The sequence below is a fragment of the Besnoitia besnoiti genome, chromosome I (assembly GCF_002563875.1).
Source record: "Besnoitia besnoiti strain Bb-Ger1 chromosome I, whole genome shotgun sequence".
Lineage (NCBI taxonomy): Eukaryota > Apicomplexa > Conoidasida > Eucoccidiorida > Sarcocystidae > Besnoitia > Besnoitia besnoiti.
Genome location: NC_042356.1, coordinates 4,796,020 through 4,812,888, shown reverse-complemented (window position 1 = coordinate 4,812,888; position 16,869 = coordinate 4,796,020). Strand labels below are relative to the sequence as shown.

General features: G+C 56.1%; 2 protein-coding genes across 2 annotated transcripts; one reads left to right on the top strand and one right to left on the bottom strand.

The window, feature by feature from the left end:
* Positions 1-904: 904 nt before the first annotated feature.
* BESB_006930 (uncharacterized protein) lies at positions 905-8,225 on the top strand (the record flags this gene model as incomplete). The annotated part of the gene is made up of 4 exons (XM_029359448.1): positions 905-1,011; positions 1,737-2,659; positions 3,077-3,373; positions 3,589-8,225. 4 exons carry the CDS (start codon positions 905-907, stop codon positions 8,223-8,225), a joined length of 5,964 nt encoding a protein of 1,987 aa, XP_029222361.1.
* A 2,891-nt stretch (positions 8,226-11,116) lies between these two features.
* BESB_006920 (uncharacterized protein) lies at positions 11,117-11,698 on the bottom strand (the record flags this gene model as incomplete). The annotated part of the gene is made up of 1 exon (XM_029359447.1): positions 11,117-11,698. One exon carries the CDS (start codon positions 11,696-11,698, stop codon positions 11,117-11,119), a length of 582 nt encoding a protein of 193 aa, XP_029222360.1.
* Between the last annotated feature and the right edge of the window lie 5,171 nt (positions 11,699-16,869).

Genomic DNA, 16,869 nt, shown 5'->3' with positions numbered 1-16,869 from the left:
GTTAAAAGTAATCCCATCCAAAACCGGTGGTGCTCCACGTTGTACGGAGCATTCAACCAACGTCCTAGCCTCCGGTGGTGCAGGTGTTGGCACATGATCCTGCGATGTTTACATGAATGTTTCCCGCCGTACACACGTGCAGGGTCTATGCGTGTTCTGCCTTCTGCAGTCTACAGACCTCCTCCTCCTCTCATCGGTAGACGTAGGCCTCAGTGTTGGCGCCGTCACTTCTCTGCGACGGTGGGCTAGTTTCGCAGAAGATGTTGGCCTACTTGTTGCCGCCTCTGCCGTTCTTATTTTCACCGGCATTGCGAATGGCTTGTCAGGTCGTGGCACCTGTGCTCCAGCTGGAGGAAAGATATTTTCGTTCTCGAAAGCAGCACGCGAGGACCGTATCCACGACTGCTCTGCGAGAATCCACTACCATCTAAAAAGCACTCATGTACGCAGTGGACGCGGTGTCTCCGAACACAGTGCGGTGGGAGAGAGCAGGTCGTTGTCATCGAATAGGCGCACCGATGATGACAGCCGGGGTACGTCTGCACACTGCGACTTTGTCTAGCCGTCTCTGAGCCATGTTTCACTTTTCCGTCTCCGACAAATAGCTTTGGTAGAGGGCTGGAGGAGGGAGGGAAGGGATCGAACTGAAGTGTTCCACGAGTAGCGCCATCATTTGTCTTTTCACCATAGAACTACTACTCGGTCATTCAGGTCCGAGAGAGCGATTCTGTACGTAAGAGCGGGCGGAGTGGCGAGTTTAGCGGTGTATGGGAAGACTGGGAGAGGCAGTAGTCAGTCGCGAGTCTTCATCGTGTGGATGGTTTTGTAAGAAGACGTGGCCGCGCCGCAGCAACCAGAGCCTCAATGACCAGTTTTGGTGGAGTGCCCCTTCTTCTCTGCAGTGATGCCGCGGTGCCCGCTTCAGAAGGAGATCACGCGCGCAGCAGGTCCAAGTGAGCATTATGGCTTCACCCAGCAAGTTGATGCAAGAAGGCACATGGACGCCGCAGGGTAGGCCACGGCTTTATAGTGGAGCTTTCGACGAAGTATGATGATATTGCCACCACTGTTGGTCTTCCTTTGACTTGTATGCAGTGGACAAAACAAGTTATATAATTCACCGTGCTGCTTCACATGTGCTACTCTTAGTATCGAAGACCAGGCGGGGGCACCGTTGTTTGCACTCCGGGCCGTCTGCGAGGTTTTAAACAACAAACGTGACTGGAAAGCGTATGAAATATGAAACAGAAGGCTGAGCCCCGGGCGACCTGACTTTTTGCTATTGTACAAGTTAGGGGGGAGGGGGTTCAGGATTTATGGCACACTTCGTCCGCGCGTCCCCCAGTCTAAGGAACGGCGGCGAGGACATCCTTCAGGTTTGGTTTTCTATTTCTCTAGGAGGAAGCGACGCAACCACCCTTGTGGTTCTATGCTGACGCTCCCTCCTTAACCTACCATGTTGCCTACAGGACAGTCCTGCGCACATCGGGCCAGTTGCTCCTCGCTTCATTAGAACGCTGTGGGGATACAGTCCTGCAACTTGCCAAGCATTCGGCATCCGTGTCGAGAGAAAGGGAAGATCGTTCACCGTGCGCAGGAGACTCCTGCCGCCTGCAGGGGGAGCGCTTGTCGGAATGTCAGCACGCGGTTGATGAACTCGAACTTATTCATAAAAGCATAATCGGCGTCCTCCGCCTCCTTGGCCGGTGTGGCCCGGGATGTTTTGCCGTACGCAGCATCGCGCCTCCCGTAGGCAGACAGGAATCCGACTTCGACAGTGATCCCCCGGCGCTGCGTGGTCAACTGGGAAAGTGGAGCGTAGATCCGGCGTGCCTCTCATGCGGCACGTCGGATTGCCTGTCTGGCCTCTGCACCGGCCTTGACCGAACAAATCTGTTCGAGCTGCACCATCTTCTGGAGATTACGAAGAGGGGAGCAGCTGTCATTGCTGGGACGGTGGAGGTCCGTGTGTCGGTGGCGGAAGATGTGGAGCATCTAGCTGTCGATAGCGCGGCAGGGGGGAGTACGATTACCGAAACAGGAACAGGCATATCGAAAGAACCCGAAATCAAAGTTCGACCGAGAGAGTTTCCAAAGTCCCCTATGGATCAGCTTGGGTCACTGCGATCTAGACGTACACCCACAGACCGAGGAGGTGATAATGCGGCGAAAGCGACTTTCACGAACGGATTGCGCGGCGGACAGAGTGGCAAGTCTCTGTCTTGTGAACTCTGCCCCGGCGGCGGTGAGCCCCCGGTGACAGAGACGAAATGCCCGAAGGAAATTTGGTTAGAGGGCCAAGAAAATGAACTCCTCGTAATTCTGCAATCACTTCTTGCGGCAGTCCTTGCGGCAGCTTCCACTGGAGACGTCGTCACGCTCTCAGTTGACTTGGATGTGGAAGCATTGCCGGAGTGTCAGAGTCACGAAGGTGCTTCGTCTGAAACGTCTGGCGGGCCAATGCGCCACGCGGCTGATCGCCAAAGCAACATCTTCACAGAGCGGAGACGTACCTTGAGTGGTGACCGCTACGACAACGAGAGTGCGAGGCCTTCAACCAAAACGTTCGAAGAGGGCAAGTCAAGGCGGTCATGGCTGCCGTTTCGTTTCAGAGTCACGCTGCTCCACTGCGTTGAGCAAGAATCCGACTTCGAGGAGAGTACGATCAATACATCAGACCTGCTTCTCCATAGGTTGCACGCTGATGGGAGGCATGTAACGTGCCAAACCTAGAAGGCTGGGCCACGTATGCATGCCGCTAAGCTGAGGTAGATGGAGTCAGTAGTACGGGTAGACCACTTTTATGCGTTTGTGGTTTTTCCGCACCTGAGCATGCAGCAGTGTTTCCGGTGCACAGAGTAAGAGTTTTGCTCCGCCTTACTTCGTGGTTTTTTGTCACGATAGTACTTCAGGATTTGCGTGGCTTCGTGTGTACTACGTACGTCCGTAGTATTCCGTTGCCTGACTGTTGCGTTGTTGAACCATGTGTAGCCTGGAAAGCGGAGCTTCTTATCTGCGTCTCAGCACCGCTGCCGCCCTTTTCCATCGCTTGAGCATTTCCTGTTTCTTTTTGCAGCTGCGACGGTGGAACGTGGGACTTTCACGGTGACCCCTTATCACCTGGCCAACATCGTGCAGAGAGGCCTTGCATCGCGTACACCGTGTGCAATGCCAGACCAATGGGCGGCAGAGCGTAGAGCAAGCATGAAGCCGGGTATGGCAGGGCACGGGGACACTGCACGGTATAAAGCTGGTCAAGCGCCGGGTGGAGTTGGTGGAAAAGAAGTGCACCAGCGTGAAAGACTCGAGGCAATTGCATCGGTGATTTGGTACTGTAATGCGATAATTGAAGAGCGATTTGGAGGCCATCTAGGTAAGCCTTCACGCAACCGTGCCTCGCTCGTACCGATAGTCAAGATACGGTTCTTTAGGGCACTCCCGAGGCTAGCTGGGCGAGGCGCTACGGGCTCGCCGTGCGACATTACGCGCAACTCGGCAAGCATGCGTGTACGAACGGTTCAGAATTGCATATTGCATCGCACCCATTCCTCAATAGATGTTACTGCGTATCTTTCTTCGAATGTGCAGGCATATCTCACTCTTTCGGTTCTCCGGCAAAACCTCAAGCGTCAGGCAACCTGGAGCACATCAGATGGAGCTGCGAGAGTGCTTCATGTGGTCGCCAGTCAGAGGTATACTTGCCAGTGGAAGGAGTTGGGGGACCATCCTCCGAATTATCCACAGTCAGAGGGGGTGCTCGTGTCGCGACGAATCTTGGTCTTGTGCGCGGCGGACCTCAGGAAAAGCTTTCGGTGTATTTCGTGGTGGCGCTCCGGCAGTGCTCATCGCCACATGGTACCGCTGGATCCTGTGACCCGCTTCGCTTTGTCAAAACACTGCGCGCACCCATGCCAACATCGGATGAGAGACCGCCCCGTATTGAACGCAAACGGAACCAGGATGCTGTGCCAAGTCCACCGCAGGTTCAGGACAGTGCAATGCACAGCTTTCCATGGCGACCCAAAAGGCTGCCTGGAAGAGACTCACGACAACGTTCCGAAGGTAGTTTGGAACGCCGGGGGCCTAAAAGACAGGCCGATGCGGCAATGCCTTTCAGAGACTTCGGAAAAGCAGTCGGAAACTGCGCTGTCTTGTATAGCGATACCGGGTGCCCAGTCCCGCTGTTTTTTTTCACGTTCGAACCCCCCTTGATATCTCGTGCAGAGGGGGATCTGGCAGACTCAGCAGCCAGCGGACGCGTTTCGCCTCCACCTGCGGCACGCAGCGGCACGTCAAGCAGGACGGACTTCAGTCCGTTCTCTCTCCTTCCGACGGGTTTTTATGACGAGGTAGGGCCGCTAGGAGATATGGAGGCAGGCGACCAACTTCTGCGACGCATGGTGCGTGCGGACGAGCAGTATAGAAAGCTTTGGCAGCGCAGTGGGCAGACGGTGGCAGTGGAGGGCGCAGAGAAGACTGATATCCGGCGTGCAGCGTCGGATCGAAAGCAACAGTTCCAGGATCTAGCTCGAGGGCAGGGCGATGCAAATGGCGCTGCCGGGACGTCGTTTACTGCTGGCAGGCGCACAGCAACACGGGAGTGTCTTCTCGACCTTGCTCTCCGGAATACATCAAAGAATCGTTCCAGAACTCCCGTCGCGGACTTCTTCGACAGAAGAAGCCACAAGCACGAAACTGACCCTTCCGTCAGCCCGCGTGCTTCATCCCACAAGTTGGGCGGGATTCATTCTGTGTCAAGTGCGTTAGAAAAGCCAGAAGGGGATGTGGACCCGACGCAGGTCATGCACGATATCGAGCTGCGAGCAAAAAAGCATGATATGCCATGCCACCATCCCCAACGCCTTGAAACGCCGTCTGCATCCCCTTCGTCGGCGCCTCTGTGTGAGTGGAAGCACGTCACAAATCATCGAATAACTCCTGTGGACACAGCGCAGTGGACGGATGGTGGGGCCTCTGGGACCTCCGGCGGCGATCCTCCGGCGGGGAAAGCGGTGCTTGGAAGAACCTTTCACGCGAGTGAGTGCGACCCCTGTCCCTCCAACGCTGCGGCAGGGAAAGAGTGCAGTTCGGAGTATCAAAACGATGGGAGTAGCTCAGTTGGAGATAGAGAATTCGCTGGAAAGATCGGGTTCCTGCAGGCGGCTGGCCCAACGACCCTAGTGGAGCACGAAACAGCGTCCGGAGCCAGCGCATTTCGCCTTGGAGACTTGCCTGCCCTGTCGTCCAGCGCAGACGACGAGGTGTTTTCGGCAGCCGCGGAAGCGCTCTTCGATGTGAGCACAGGCATAGACAGGGGGAAGCGAGAGGGTGCACACTTCCCGTGCACAAGCCAAGACGTGTCAGACAGCCCGAGAAAAGGAGTGCCTGAACGGGAGAAAGCGGTTTTGGCGACACTCTCCAGCACAGAAAATGTGGAAGGTACAGGCTGTGGACGCCAGCATCAGCAGGGGTGCAGTGGCAAACGAAGAGAAACGGAAGAGAGAGAGCCGGGCACCACTCACGGAGGGACGACGAGGCCTTGCGGGGAGCCGCACGCTTTGACACAAGCCGATGCCGATTGCCGTCCACGTGCGGGGCTGGCATCCGGCGTCGGCCGTGGCCTGTCGATACAGCCGAACTCAAACAGTTTTGTGGGACCGCCCTCCCGTTGCCTTGCATTGGCAGGCGGGCCACATCTAGATGTCGTAGATGAGGAGCAGAACACGTGGCCTGCGGCAGGCGGCTTCAACGCGGAAGGGCTGCCAAGCTGGGAGACCCAGACGCGTTGCACACGCTGCGACCCCGTGTGCCGTCGCGAGATGTGTCGGGTCCGACAAGCAAAAGTAGATCAGGGGGAAGCATTTCAGGCGACTTCCGGGGACCACGAGCGCCACTTGTCGAAACACGGGCCACACGAGGCCAGCCAGCCCACGATTGGAGACACGAACGAAAGAGACACTAGGACGGGTGGCCTCCATGTAAGCGAGAACGACGACGGCTACGAAACGCGACTTCAACGCCCCTCCACTTTTCATGTCTATGCACATGCGATAAGCGCACCGGATGGCGAGATGTGTGCTGCGAAGCATGCAGCTGGTCCCCATCGTCATGCAGAAAGGGGTGCCGAGGGAGTACGGCGAGACACCTTTAGTGATGAACTGATTTGCGTAGGCATCAAAGGCCATGATGCCACAGGTACTGCTTTGTTCCACTTATTGCCCATGCGGCGTTCAGATGCGAAATCTTGTTCGCTTCAAGGTGAGCGTCTAGGCTTATCCACGGGACATCTTCAGACTTCGTCTGCCGTAGATCCCTCAGCCGCATGGGCACATTCTTTGGAGGATTCATACGCGTGCTACGTCCCTTCCTTTGAGACTACCCACAAGTTGCCGCGCCACGAGTCTAACTCTGATTTGGGCTATGACCCGAACTGCGTGTGGGGTCGCACGCGTAGCGACGAGCCGCGCGAGCACACAAGAGCGGGGTTGTCTCCGCGGGAAGCTAGCCATGTCATCTCGGAGACTGGTAGCGACGAACTAGCCGTCCTGACGCGAGACAGGTCAGTGGAGGAAACGGGCATTTCCGAAGTGGGTCTGAGACGGATAGCCCATATTCCCTTCGGCGCGCGGCCATGTCTGCGACGCGAAAATGAGCAGTTAAAGCGCGGGGGGATGCTCGAGGCAGCCGGTCACACACCGGAGGACTCCGCGCATCAGGAGGCGCATGAAGCAAAAACGCAATTGAGCCATGCGCAGTGTCCAGCTGGAGCGCACCTGCAAGAAGAGACAAGACCGGAGTCCCGTCTTGGTGAGCGGGAGCTTCCGCCACCTCGTAGTGAGACCGCACACACTGGCGCTGCACCTTGCGCTCAAACACAGACAGAGCCGGTCCTGGGGTCGTCTCAGGTACCGTGCAAAGGGCTGTGTACACCACTGTCTCCGGATGTGTGTTGCGGCAAGCCGCGGATGGTGCAGGAAGGGCAAGGTGCGGTTGAGGCGAATGGTGCGCCATCATTGGCGTACCATTCGCTATCGCTACGAGGACAGGCTAATGCTCTCCCGAGGCACCCATCGTCTGGAGCGGACGGGCAAATTGCAGATGCCGCTTGCGCGGATATTCGACATGGATCGGCTCCATCTTGCAGTAGATCACCCATTCATGCTCGCCGTTATTTGGCACCCTTGCAGACCGAGTTCCGCCATGATACGAATGCCTCTTCACGTGCTGCTCCCAGCGGTGACTTGAACCAGGTTACGGACGGTGAGCACGAACGAACGTGGGCTCAACTTAAGCGGGAGCAGCAGCAGTTGCGCGTGCAGCTGCAGCGAACGGAGGGGCTGTTAGAATATCTCGCCGCGCGTCGCCAGAGGAGCGATCCCGCCGAAGACTCTGAAGCCGCCGACAAGAGGCAACTCGATACCTCGGGCTCGGATACAGGAAACACAGATCTGACAACAGACGTGAAAAACAGTGTACAAGAGGGAGTAGTGTACGACGAAGATGACGAACCCCATCAAAATGACGACGACGAATGTGATACGGCGTCCTTCATTCTGACGCGTTCCCTCGATGCCGATGGTCATGGTAAGATCGTGCTGGCGGCGTCACGGGGCTGGCCGCCCAGTCGATCTAGTTGCTGTAGCAGCCGGGACTCTTCTTCTGCGTTAGAGCCTTGCCATTCTTTGGCATCTCATTTGGACGAGTCTACATGGGATCGGGCCTGTTTCCGAGGTTTTTCAGGAACAGAAGAGGAGCTGTTCCCCTCAGCGCGAGCGAGGGAGGAATTTGGACTTCCACGCGGGAAGGCGTTCCCCCAGCCGCCCGTGGTATGGGGTCGACAGGGAGCGATAGGTGCAAATGGGACTCCCATGATCGTACCGCGAAGGCTTGGCGCAGCCGCGGCAGAGACCGCCCAAGAGAGAGCCGACCCTCGTGTTTTTTCTGGGGCAAAGCAACCGACACAGTTGGGCGTATATGGTACCCCCATTACAGCGGTAAGAAGTGTGGGTTCACGAAAACAGTACAGCGAAGGAGGGGAGCTCTGCGCGTCCGCCGTTGCATCTTTGTGGAGCGCACGTAATTCAGCAGGCACAGGCGAACAGAGACGGGAGGATGTGAGGGAACGCGAGCGTGGTTCACGGGCCGCGGAAATACCGATGGGTTTCCACGGCACACCAATGACAGAACCGCGGCTAGCCCGGAGAAGGGGCTCGTCAGGGCAATGATGCTGGAGAATAAGCGCAGAACGAGCGACCGTCCGGCCGACGAGACCCTGTAGCACACGAGCATAGGGCCTAGCGGCAGGCGTGCACGTGACAATGGCAGCCGACCCTCGCGTCGCCCACGTAGCCAAAGAATTACACGATGGAATGCAAGCCCCCGGTGAGCGGGCGCAGGATGGTGGAGGACGCCTAGATAAGTTAATGAGGCAAGAACGCGTGTCGGTCTTCTATCGCTGTGGATGCGGACACGAGTCCCGCGGCAGCCACCGCGTGGCGGTGGAATCGCAGTCTTGGTGGCCGCCCATGCCTCGTTTCCCCCGCTGCAAGCTCATCAGGTGCCTTGATACTTTTCTTCCCGTGCGCACTGGATTCTTCGCCAGCCTCTAAGAAGTGATATGGTGACTAGAGCTCGCCCCAAGGATGACGTCATGCGCGTTTCCCCATCGACCTACACTTGCTAATGGGGGGGGTATGTAGCGCACGCCGTGTGACCACTCGTTGATGAAATATGGGCGTACGGAACTTGGAGCTTTATTTACCGCTCTGAATAAGAAGCACATTTTATCTAGATAGACAAAACGTATCTGTTTTGCGGTTCATGAGTGTGGGTAAATTCCATAAATAAATAGAAGTGATGATACTGAAAGGCCGAAATCCTGTCCTGTGCACCGGGGAACGGTGTGCCTGCTTACGGGTGGTATGCGTTGACTACACGAGTTCATATCCAGCGTTACACCATGCGCAGTAACAATGGATCGTATTATCGACCCACGTTTCAATTTTCTTTTTTCACAATCCGGTGAGCTTTCTGCTGTAAAGCAGCAGGTTCGAAGAACACTCGCATACCCCATCTTTTGGGCATGTACAGAACAATACAGGCTGAGCCGTTCCGGCGAGCTGAAGACCCCGCCAAAAGAAATACTCATTCCGTCCGACTACCGAAGATTCGTTGGAGAGTGTCACGAAGACGCGGGCAGGCAGACGTAGAGGCGTGGTTATTTCTGATAGACGCTGTGCCGTATCTGAAGAAGCCACAAGGCGGTTGGTGGCGGTTGGGCAGGATCCTCAAAAATGCTGACTGTTACGAGATCAGTGGGACGCCAAACAATCGCCTCTCATGCACCGCGTTGTCGAGGACGGCACTGTACCTACTAGCAGGAGACTAGCACCAAGCGCATGAGGCACCGCGGTCGTCATAAGCATTTGTTCTCTTCCACGGAAGGCGCGTCACGGAATGAGCACGGTCCCTTGTTTCGTCGTTGAAGCCTAAATGGCTAGATGTCGGCTTCTGTACTGGGAGAAATTCTATCATGCACAGGAGAACCGACACTGTCTGTTTAGCTAGATTCGTTCCTCTTTCTCCTCCGGGAAATATATGGCCCATGATGTGAGGCTTTTGGTTTGACTGAATTATCGCACCCAGATAACTCCATACCAGTGAACCGGTTTGTAACTCCCCTTCATCCCTCGTGACAAACGCACGCTGTGAGAGCTGACTCCACCGTCGGTGGTACGACTCTCGTAGTTCGTCTGCCTTCCGGGTCACCGCGGAATCGATGTATTATCTAGCTAGATGGCGCAAGCTAGTGCTCTCTGCTCCCAGGCATGCTGAGAAATTCATGTAAACCCCTCTCTCAATGAGGTACCCCAGACGTCGCCATACAATGATTCAAGCACGTTACTACTTTTTTCGCTCCCGCCTTCGCTTCAGGCTCGATATCACACTACTGACCTTTGGGGTGCACCTCTGTGGTGCCGTCCATCACTGCAATTATGCGAGATCTGCTGCTATCCTCAGGCCTATATCAGTATGCACTGTTCGCTGCCCCTGAACCGCCTCTTCCCCCTCAACTACCGCGAGATCTGTGCCGCTGAATGTTCTCCGTTTACCATCTCCGAAGACAACCTGAACAAGTGGCTGCTGCTACTCAGCTGCCTTTTCTAGAGCTTTTTTCCCTTTCTTCCTGTTCCGTTCCTGTGTCAGTGCCATAACCTCCGGTTGCACCGTCGTGCTCTTTGCTTTCTGAGAAGTCTCTCTACAAAATGCAGTCCTCCCTTCCTCTGAAATTGTTTCCGTCCTCTTGTCAATCGACCCCGCCGGCAATACAGCGCTCCCCAGATTAAACTCTTTGAGGAACTCATCATCAGTTTAAGTGAGGCAATACATTCCTGGTTTGCGGGGTACGATCGCAGCCCTCACAACTACGTAGAGACTTCGACAGCGAATCACTCCAGCGGCAGAACACGAACAAACATTCATTCATACGGAAAAAGAATGGGCACTTTCACATGCGGTCCCCACGCGCGCCTACACGAGCCTCCAGACTGCCCGTTCGATCACTCATTTGTCCGGTTTCGGTGACTTCTGTCCCTCATCACACGCGCGTGTAACACGCGGACCATGTGGCTGGCAGCACTAGACGCTGGCTCAGTGTCCACGAGAAGAGCATACGGAAACGCACTATAGCACCCTTGCGCCCCCTGGAGCTTCTGTTCTTGGCCTTCCGTCTTCTGTACCTGAGAGTAGGAACACGTTCCGGGCTCCTGATTTAGTCCAATTACCTTCGAGTACTTGAGTAGCACGAAGTGTTGCGCGCCACTGAAGTTCAATTCTCCGCTCGCTTCGAAGCGGCTGACTGCCAGAAAAATTTTGCTGAATACCTCCTTCAGGATGCGTGTCCCCTCTCTGCCTGCATCTCATGTGTTTCACCTGAGAGCCTGCAGCTGAGGATGCACACATCTGCCCGCTCCCCGCTGCGATAGATGAGAAGTACGCACACGTACACTGCGTTCTTCTCTCAATTTCCATCCACTCATCACCAGCTAGCGAGGCGCGGCTTCACGGTTTTGAAACACTTTGATCCGCGCTCTATAGCTCTCCCGCTGTCCGCTCTCTAAGGGCCCAGACCGATTCCCTGCCCGAGAGTGGAACCGTATGTTGACCCTGCTTCCTGCAGCAGCTTTTGTTCGTCCGATGAATCGCCTCCCACACGCGCCGAAGGAGAAGGGGGAACACGCACGGATCGCCTGGAGGTTCGGAAAGTACGGTACTCTCTTCCGGTGCCTCCTGCTCTAAGGATTCTATAGTAGGAGAATAGAATAATGAGCGCAATAACCGTCACTGTCAGATGCAATGAGGTGCTCACGAACTGCAACGTGCTAGGGTGAACTGACGTGGCATTTGTGATAATTTCCGCCACATCCATGAGCGTCGTGATCGAGACTGCGATTATCACGAATATTACAAAGATAGAGGAGTAGAATATCGTTGAAAGAATCCCCAAAGTGCCGGCGAAAACCGTGAAGACGGAAGAGGCGAGGTTGAACGTAGACAATGTGTCTGTCCCCGTAACGTAACACGCACGACGTACTTCCGTACAGAGCTCAATCGTTGCAGACAGTATATTATACAGGGAGACAAGGGCGACCCAGCTCGCCAGGTCGAGCCCAAAGAGGCTCTTCAAAGTGAGCTTCATGATGTTGACGTGGAAGCGACGGGCAGGGCAGGAAACTTAAGGCGGACCGCGCAACGAGAAAGAATGGCGACAGACCGAAACGCGATCCTCGAGATGAATTCCTAGACTGACAGAACAGATGTTAAAAAAGGATGACGTGGCACTAAGTAAGAGGGCGTGAATACCAAAGCTCTGGAGAAGCCTATTGAACCAGATACGTACGCGCAGCCGGGCTACTGAAGACAAGCGAAGATGGACGAGCGGCATGCGATGGACACCAGGTGCGAGAGTCGCAAGCGTCGATACCAAGACCAGACACTCTCTTAGCTCGCCTTTTGTTCAAGCGGACAAAGTGGTTAAGGAAGAAGCAGAAAACCGAAAGAAAAAATGCTAGACGACGCGGCCCGGGAGCGCCAAGCGGTCGAGACAGTGGACGGGAGACGTACAACAAGACCTGTGCACGCGGCCACCGCTAAAACCTATCAGCGAATACGATCCTCTCTGGACGTTGATGCATCAAGAAATTCGTTCATGCTTTAAAAAATTTGTACGCAGGGTCGCTACGAGCATCCACTCGAGCGCCAGGCGGCCTTGTCTTGAGGACATGGGCTGTAGAGGCGGGCAGCTAGATTTATACAAACGCCGACGGTTATATCCGTGAACGACGGAAAAACATCAAAACACGCATGCATGACTGGTTGCAAGATGTCTTGCTCAATGATCTGTACTATGGTCGCATTCGAATTCAAAACAACCGACCCAGAGAGTTTGCGAGATGTCCCGCCGCGCGTGCCCGCTGAAACAGGACCACGAGAGCTAAGACACCAGGCGTTTCCAGTGGAGGCCTCCGCGGACGCGTTGCCGGAAAATGGATTGAAATCGAAAATCCAACGCAACTCTAGAATTTTCTGGCTACTTTCCACCCCTTCTTCAGAATCCTGCACAAGCCCCCTGGTGTCCCTTTCGTAGCGGCTGCCCGCCGTAGCTAGTCGGCGTTCCGCTCGTCGGACCTTGAGCGGACAGGCAATTCTTCGGTGGAGATAGCATATGGCTCTTCGTTATGACCTCACAGGCGTATGCCAACACACCAGTGAGCCTCTCTACTGCCTCTTCGGGGCATTTTCTCACTCGTGTTGCGATACAGCGCTGCTTCGTGCAGGGGCACCGTCCCCCCTCCCCCCCGCCGAACGCACCCGCCACTACATAGCCGCGAAACTGCTGCATCACCGAAGGAGTCACGAACCTGTGGCGCCACTGCGGGACCCGAAGGCCTGCCGTTGAGGGTTTGTAACCCTCACGCGTCCATTAACGAATCCACCATTTACCATCCCGAACGCGGACTCCGATACTTCTGCGCCGTTTGCACGCGATAGCAGGCGTGGCATGGGGTCTCAGGAGCCGCGGCGCTCGAGAGGAACCACACTAACATCACGGGCGTCGTTGCAGTGTGCAACTTTGTGGAGTAACTCCCGTGAAGCCATCCACTGAAGGGCCAGCGCGGGCGCCCGTACCTCCGACAACACTCTTTCTCTTCAAATTCACTTTCTTCTCGCCTCTAGCTATCTACGGTTTTCCAGACGTTTGTCGCCCGCTGCTGTGTGGAGGAGGTACGCGCGCTCTGAGAGAGCTCTTTTCGGTACAAGGCGCGGGCGGCGCGCGGCAGCTTCCGCCGGCAGAAAGTTCGTGGCGTCGGCGGTGGGGAAAGCACCTTTTGTCCGTTCTGTAGAACCTGTAACAGAAGAGAGATGCTTTATTACGGGCAGGGAAAGAAAACGTCCGACGGGACAGAGTGGAGCGCAGATGAGGACGAGCCCACCTGGGCGATTTGTTGCCCCGGCAGGGAGCAGCACGCGAGCTAGGTGTGGCGCGCAGGGTTCTCGAATTCCGCGCCCGCTGCGGTCACCTGCGACCGTTTTTGGCGTTGTGCCTGCTTTCACGAGGCACGTAGTGTTTCTCGGCTCGCGGGGAACAGGAGATGTTTTCAGAGTTTCCCGTGCATAGTCGCAGTTTGCCACAAGAAGAGGGGACATTTCCCAGCTGGAAGCAACGGTACGAGGAAACCGCAGACGGGGGAGAAGAAACACCATTACGCGTCGCCTTCGCCATCATCCGTCCCCCTCCTTCACGCGTCGTCGTCACCCGTGAATTCCGCGCTGGTGAGACAGAGTCCGATGAGGTTTTCTCTCCCGTTCTCTCCCGGGCAACACACGGAGTAGCTGAAGAGCTGCAGACCGTAGAGAAGCGAAGAGAGCTGCGCGGCGTCTTGTGTGGTACGTCGCGACCGTTAACGTGCGGTCTTCCTTCTTGTTCTTTTTTTGCCCGCGGTTGTCTTCTTCCCGCCGCGCCGTGTCTGCCATATCTGCGGAACCTGTCGTCCGCCGTCGTCGTCGGCTGCTGCTCACAGGAGCGTCCGCGCGCACGCTGCCGAAAACTGGCGTCGGCTCGCGGCTACCGTGTGTGGCTCCGCTATACGCTTTCGTGGTAAACCGCGGAAACAGCGCCACATAGTCGCTGCTTGGCGACGACTTTTTCTTGTCACCCTCCGCCGACGAGCGCACGCCTCTCTGCAGCAGGGGCTTGGGCCCGGTGGCGACCGCGCTCGGCCTCGACTCATCTGTTTTCGTCCCTGCGACCACTTTCCCTGGAGAACCCGCCACCGAGCCTTCTCGCGCGCACGTGTGTGTGTCTCCTTTTTCTTCTTCCCGCTGCATAGGTTCTTCTACGTGAGTGTGTGGTGAACCCACGAGGGGGCAAGTATGAGTCAGGGGCGACTGAGCGGCGCGGATCCAGATCCCCGGACGCAGCGAGGCGAGAAGCTTCCTCCTCTCGTCGCTTTCCACGTGGTGGCCGTTTGGAACGCAGAGTTCGCCTCCCAAGCTTGTTCTTCGGTGCCGGCTTCTGGTAGTTTTTTCCTCTGCAGGGGACTGCGCTGTTCATTTGCTGCCGCACCAACTGCGGAGAAGCCGTCTTTTCTGCCGCCCTGCTGCTGCACCGAATAAGCGGTAAAAACCTGGGCAGGACACGCAGTCTGTATTCATGACTGTCTCGAAGAGAGGGGAAGGCCGGTCCCGTCGCGGTTAAGCGCTTTTTCTTATGAATTGAAACCAACAGGGAACTACACGCTTGTGAGGGCCTCATCATAGTTGTGGGCGTCCAGCTTTCTTAGACACGAGGCCTCACGGGGAATTTGCTCTTGCGGCTCCAGCCTCTTCTAAGCTCCCTTTTGCGTGTTTCGTGTACCGCGAGGCGCGTGTGTGCCCACAGAGGTGAATACGCCGAATACAGAAAATTTCAAAGGGGGCGTAGGCGTACACGCATACTGCGCGCGTATATCAGTCGTCCTTCCTTCACGCACACAGAGGACTTCGTGTGCGTCTGACCAGTCATCCACATGTTGTATGGTTGTGTACTTTTGCTTCCACGCGTCTGCGCGTTTCAAATGAGAATCCTTCCAGATTACCGTTTTTGTTTTTGTTTGGTGACGTGAGCGAACGCCGTTTGGAGCGAGCCAGCGGACGCGTCTGTCGCTGTGTCCCCTTCGCCGCAAGGGCGGAGTTACCGCGGCCAACTCTTCCTTTTTTCCAGCATTCAAGCCACGCGGGGGGAGCAGATGCGTTTTTCTTTGATATCTTCGTCTGCCTTCCCCTTATCTCATCGGCGGGGCGTCGTCTCCTGAAGCCATAGGGCTATGTCCATACGCCCGGGCAGCCTACAAGTAAACTGAGGCGACACCCGTGCTTCGCGTGGTGCGCGCAGAGTTCGATTTACATATATAGTTATATATGCATTTGTAAGTTTAGCATCGTATGTACGGGTCTGCTGCGACACCGAGGCGACGTCCAACAAGATTTCCTTCCGTTTCCTGTCCGAAGACAAAGCTTGTGGCGCGGGACCACGCGCCACACGCAGGCGAGGAGAAAACCGCAGCCGGAGGGAAAGCACCCGCGGAGTTAGACGACGCGGGCGGAGACTGAGGACTCTTCAAAAAATACACGAGGCCGCGACGCTCGCGGTCCGCCTTGTGAACCTCGTAGCGAAAGAGCGAAGGACGAGAGGTGGATAGAGACCCGCGACTTCGAGGGCGACGAAGACCGAGGTCCGAGGGAGAAGGAGGAAAGAAGGCGTACTGCGAAAAACAGGGACAGCAGGTAGCCCGTCAGGCTGACAGGCAATTCGCCAGCGGCGAGCCTTTTTTTCGTATGCGGGCAAAGAAGCCGAGCGGCGAGCGGCAGAATCAGGTACGCGGCGGGGGGGCGGGGAGGGGGAAGTGCATAGAGGTTTTCTCGTTTTGTCGCTTTTCGCCATACACAGACACGTGCATACGGAACATGCGCATGCCCACGCGTGCGTAGAGAGGCAACCGGCGAACATCTGTGAAGACGAGTGCGAAGTGCAGATCTCGTTGGGCATGGGCGAGCCGTGCGCGCTCTGCTGTTGTCTATCCAGAGTTGACCGAGTGTAGAGATATGTTTCTCGGCTTCTAGAGACATCCGCTAGTACACCGAAGGGCTGAAGTGAGTGACGGCGTAGCGCCGCTTCAGCTGCAGTGCTTCAGTTGCTTGCTGAGTATTATGTGCGCTTGATAAGCTCTGCCTTTGACGCCTCTCTCGATCATTCGGCGCGTTTGGCGTTACGTGGACCTTGTGTCTTGCTTCGCAGAATCCCGGAGGCGAGCGGACGGAGAATCCTGCCTTTCAAAGACGAGTCGCTCGAAAGCCAGCGAAGGAGACTGTCCATCCCCACACGCCATTGGGTGTGGCGCGACTGACTATTTTGACGTGTGATTCTTTTTGCCTTGTCCTGTTTGGAGGCTCTGCCCGACCAGACAAGCCGCTTGAGACACACCGCGGAGACTGATGATCCGACCAAAAGAAGCAAGGCTAGTGCGGCTGCGGCGATCCACAGCGACGTGGATTCATCAGAGGCCTGTCGCGGTATCTGTATGTGTGTGGCGTCATCGTGACGCTCGGCCTCTACACCCCGTAAACACAAGCTTTTTTTTTCGGCGGGGCAAAACACAACGCGAGGAAGTTAAGGGATAAGCTGACAAGAGGCGAGGGCATGCGCAGGAACACTGCGCTTTTTGGAAGGGCAGGGAGCCTCGCTCTTGACTGCGGAGAGACAAACACCCGCTTTACACTTCTACAAAGTGCAAGAACCGTGTTCCGCCGCCAGGTTTCCAGCGCACCAAG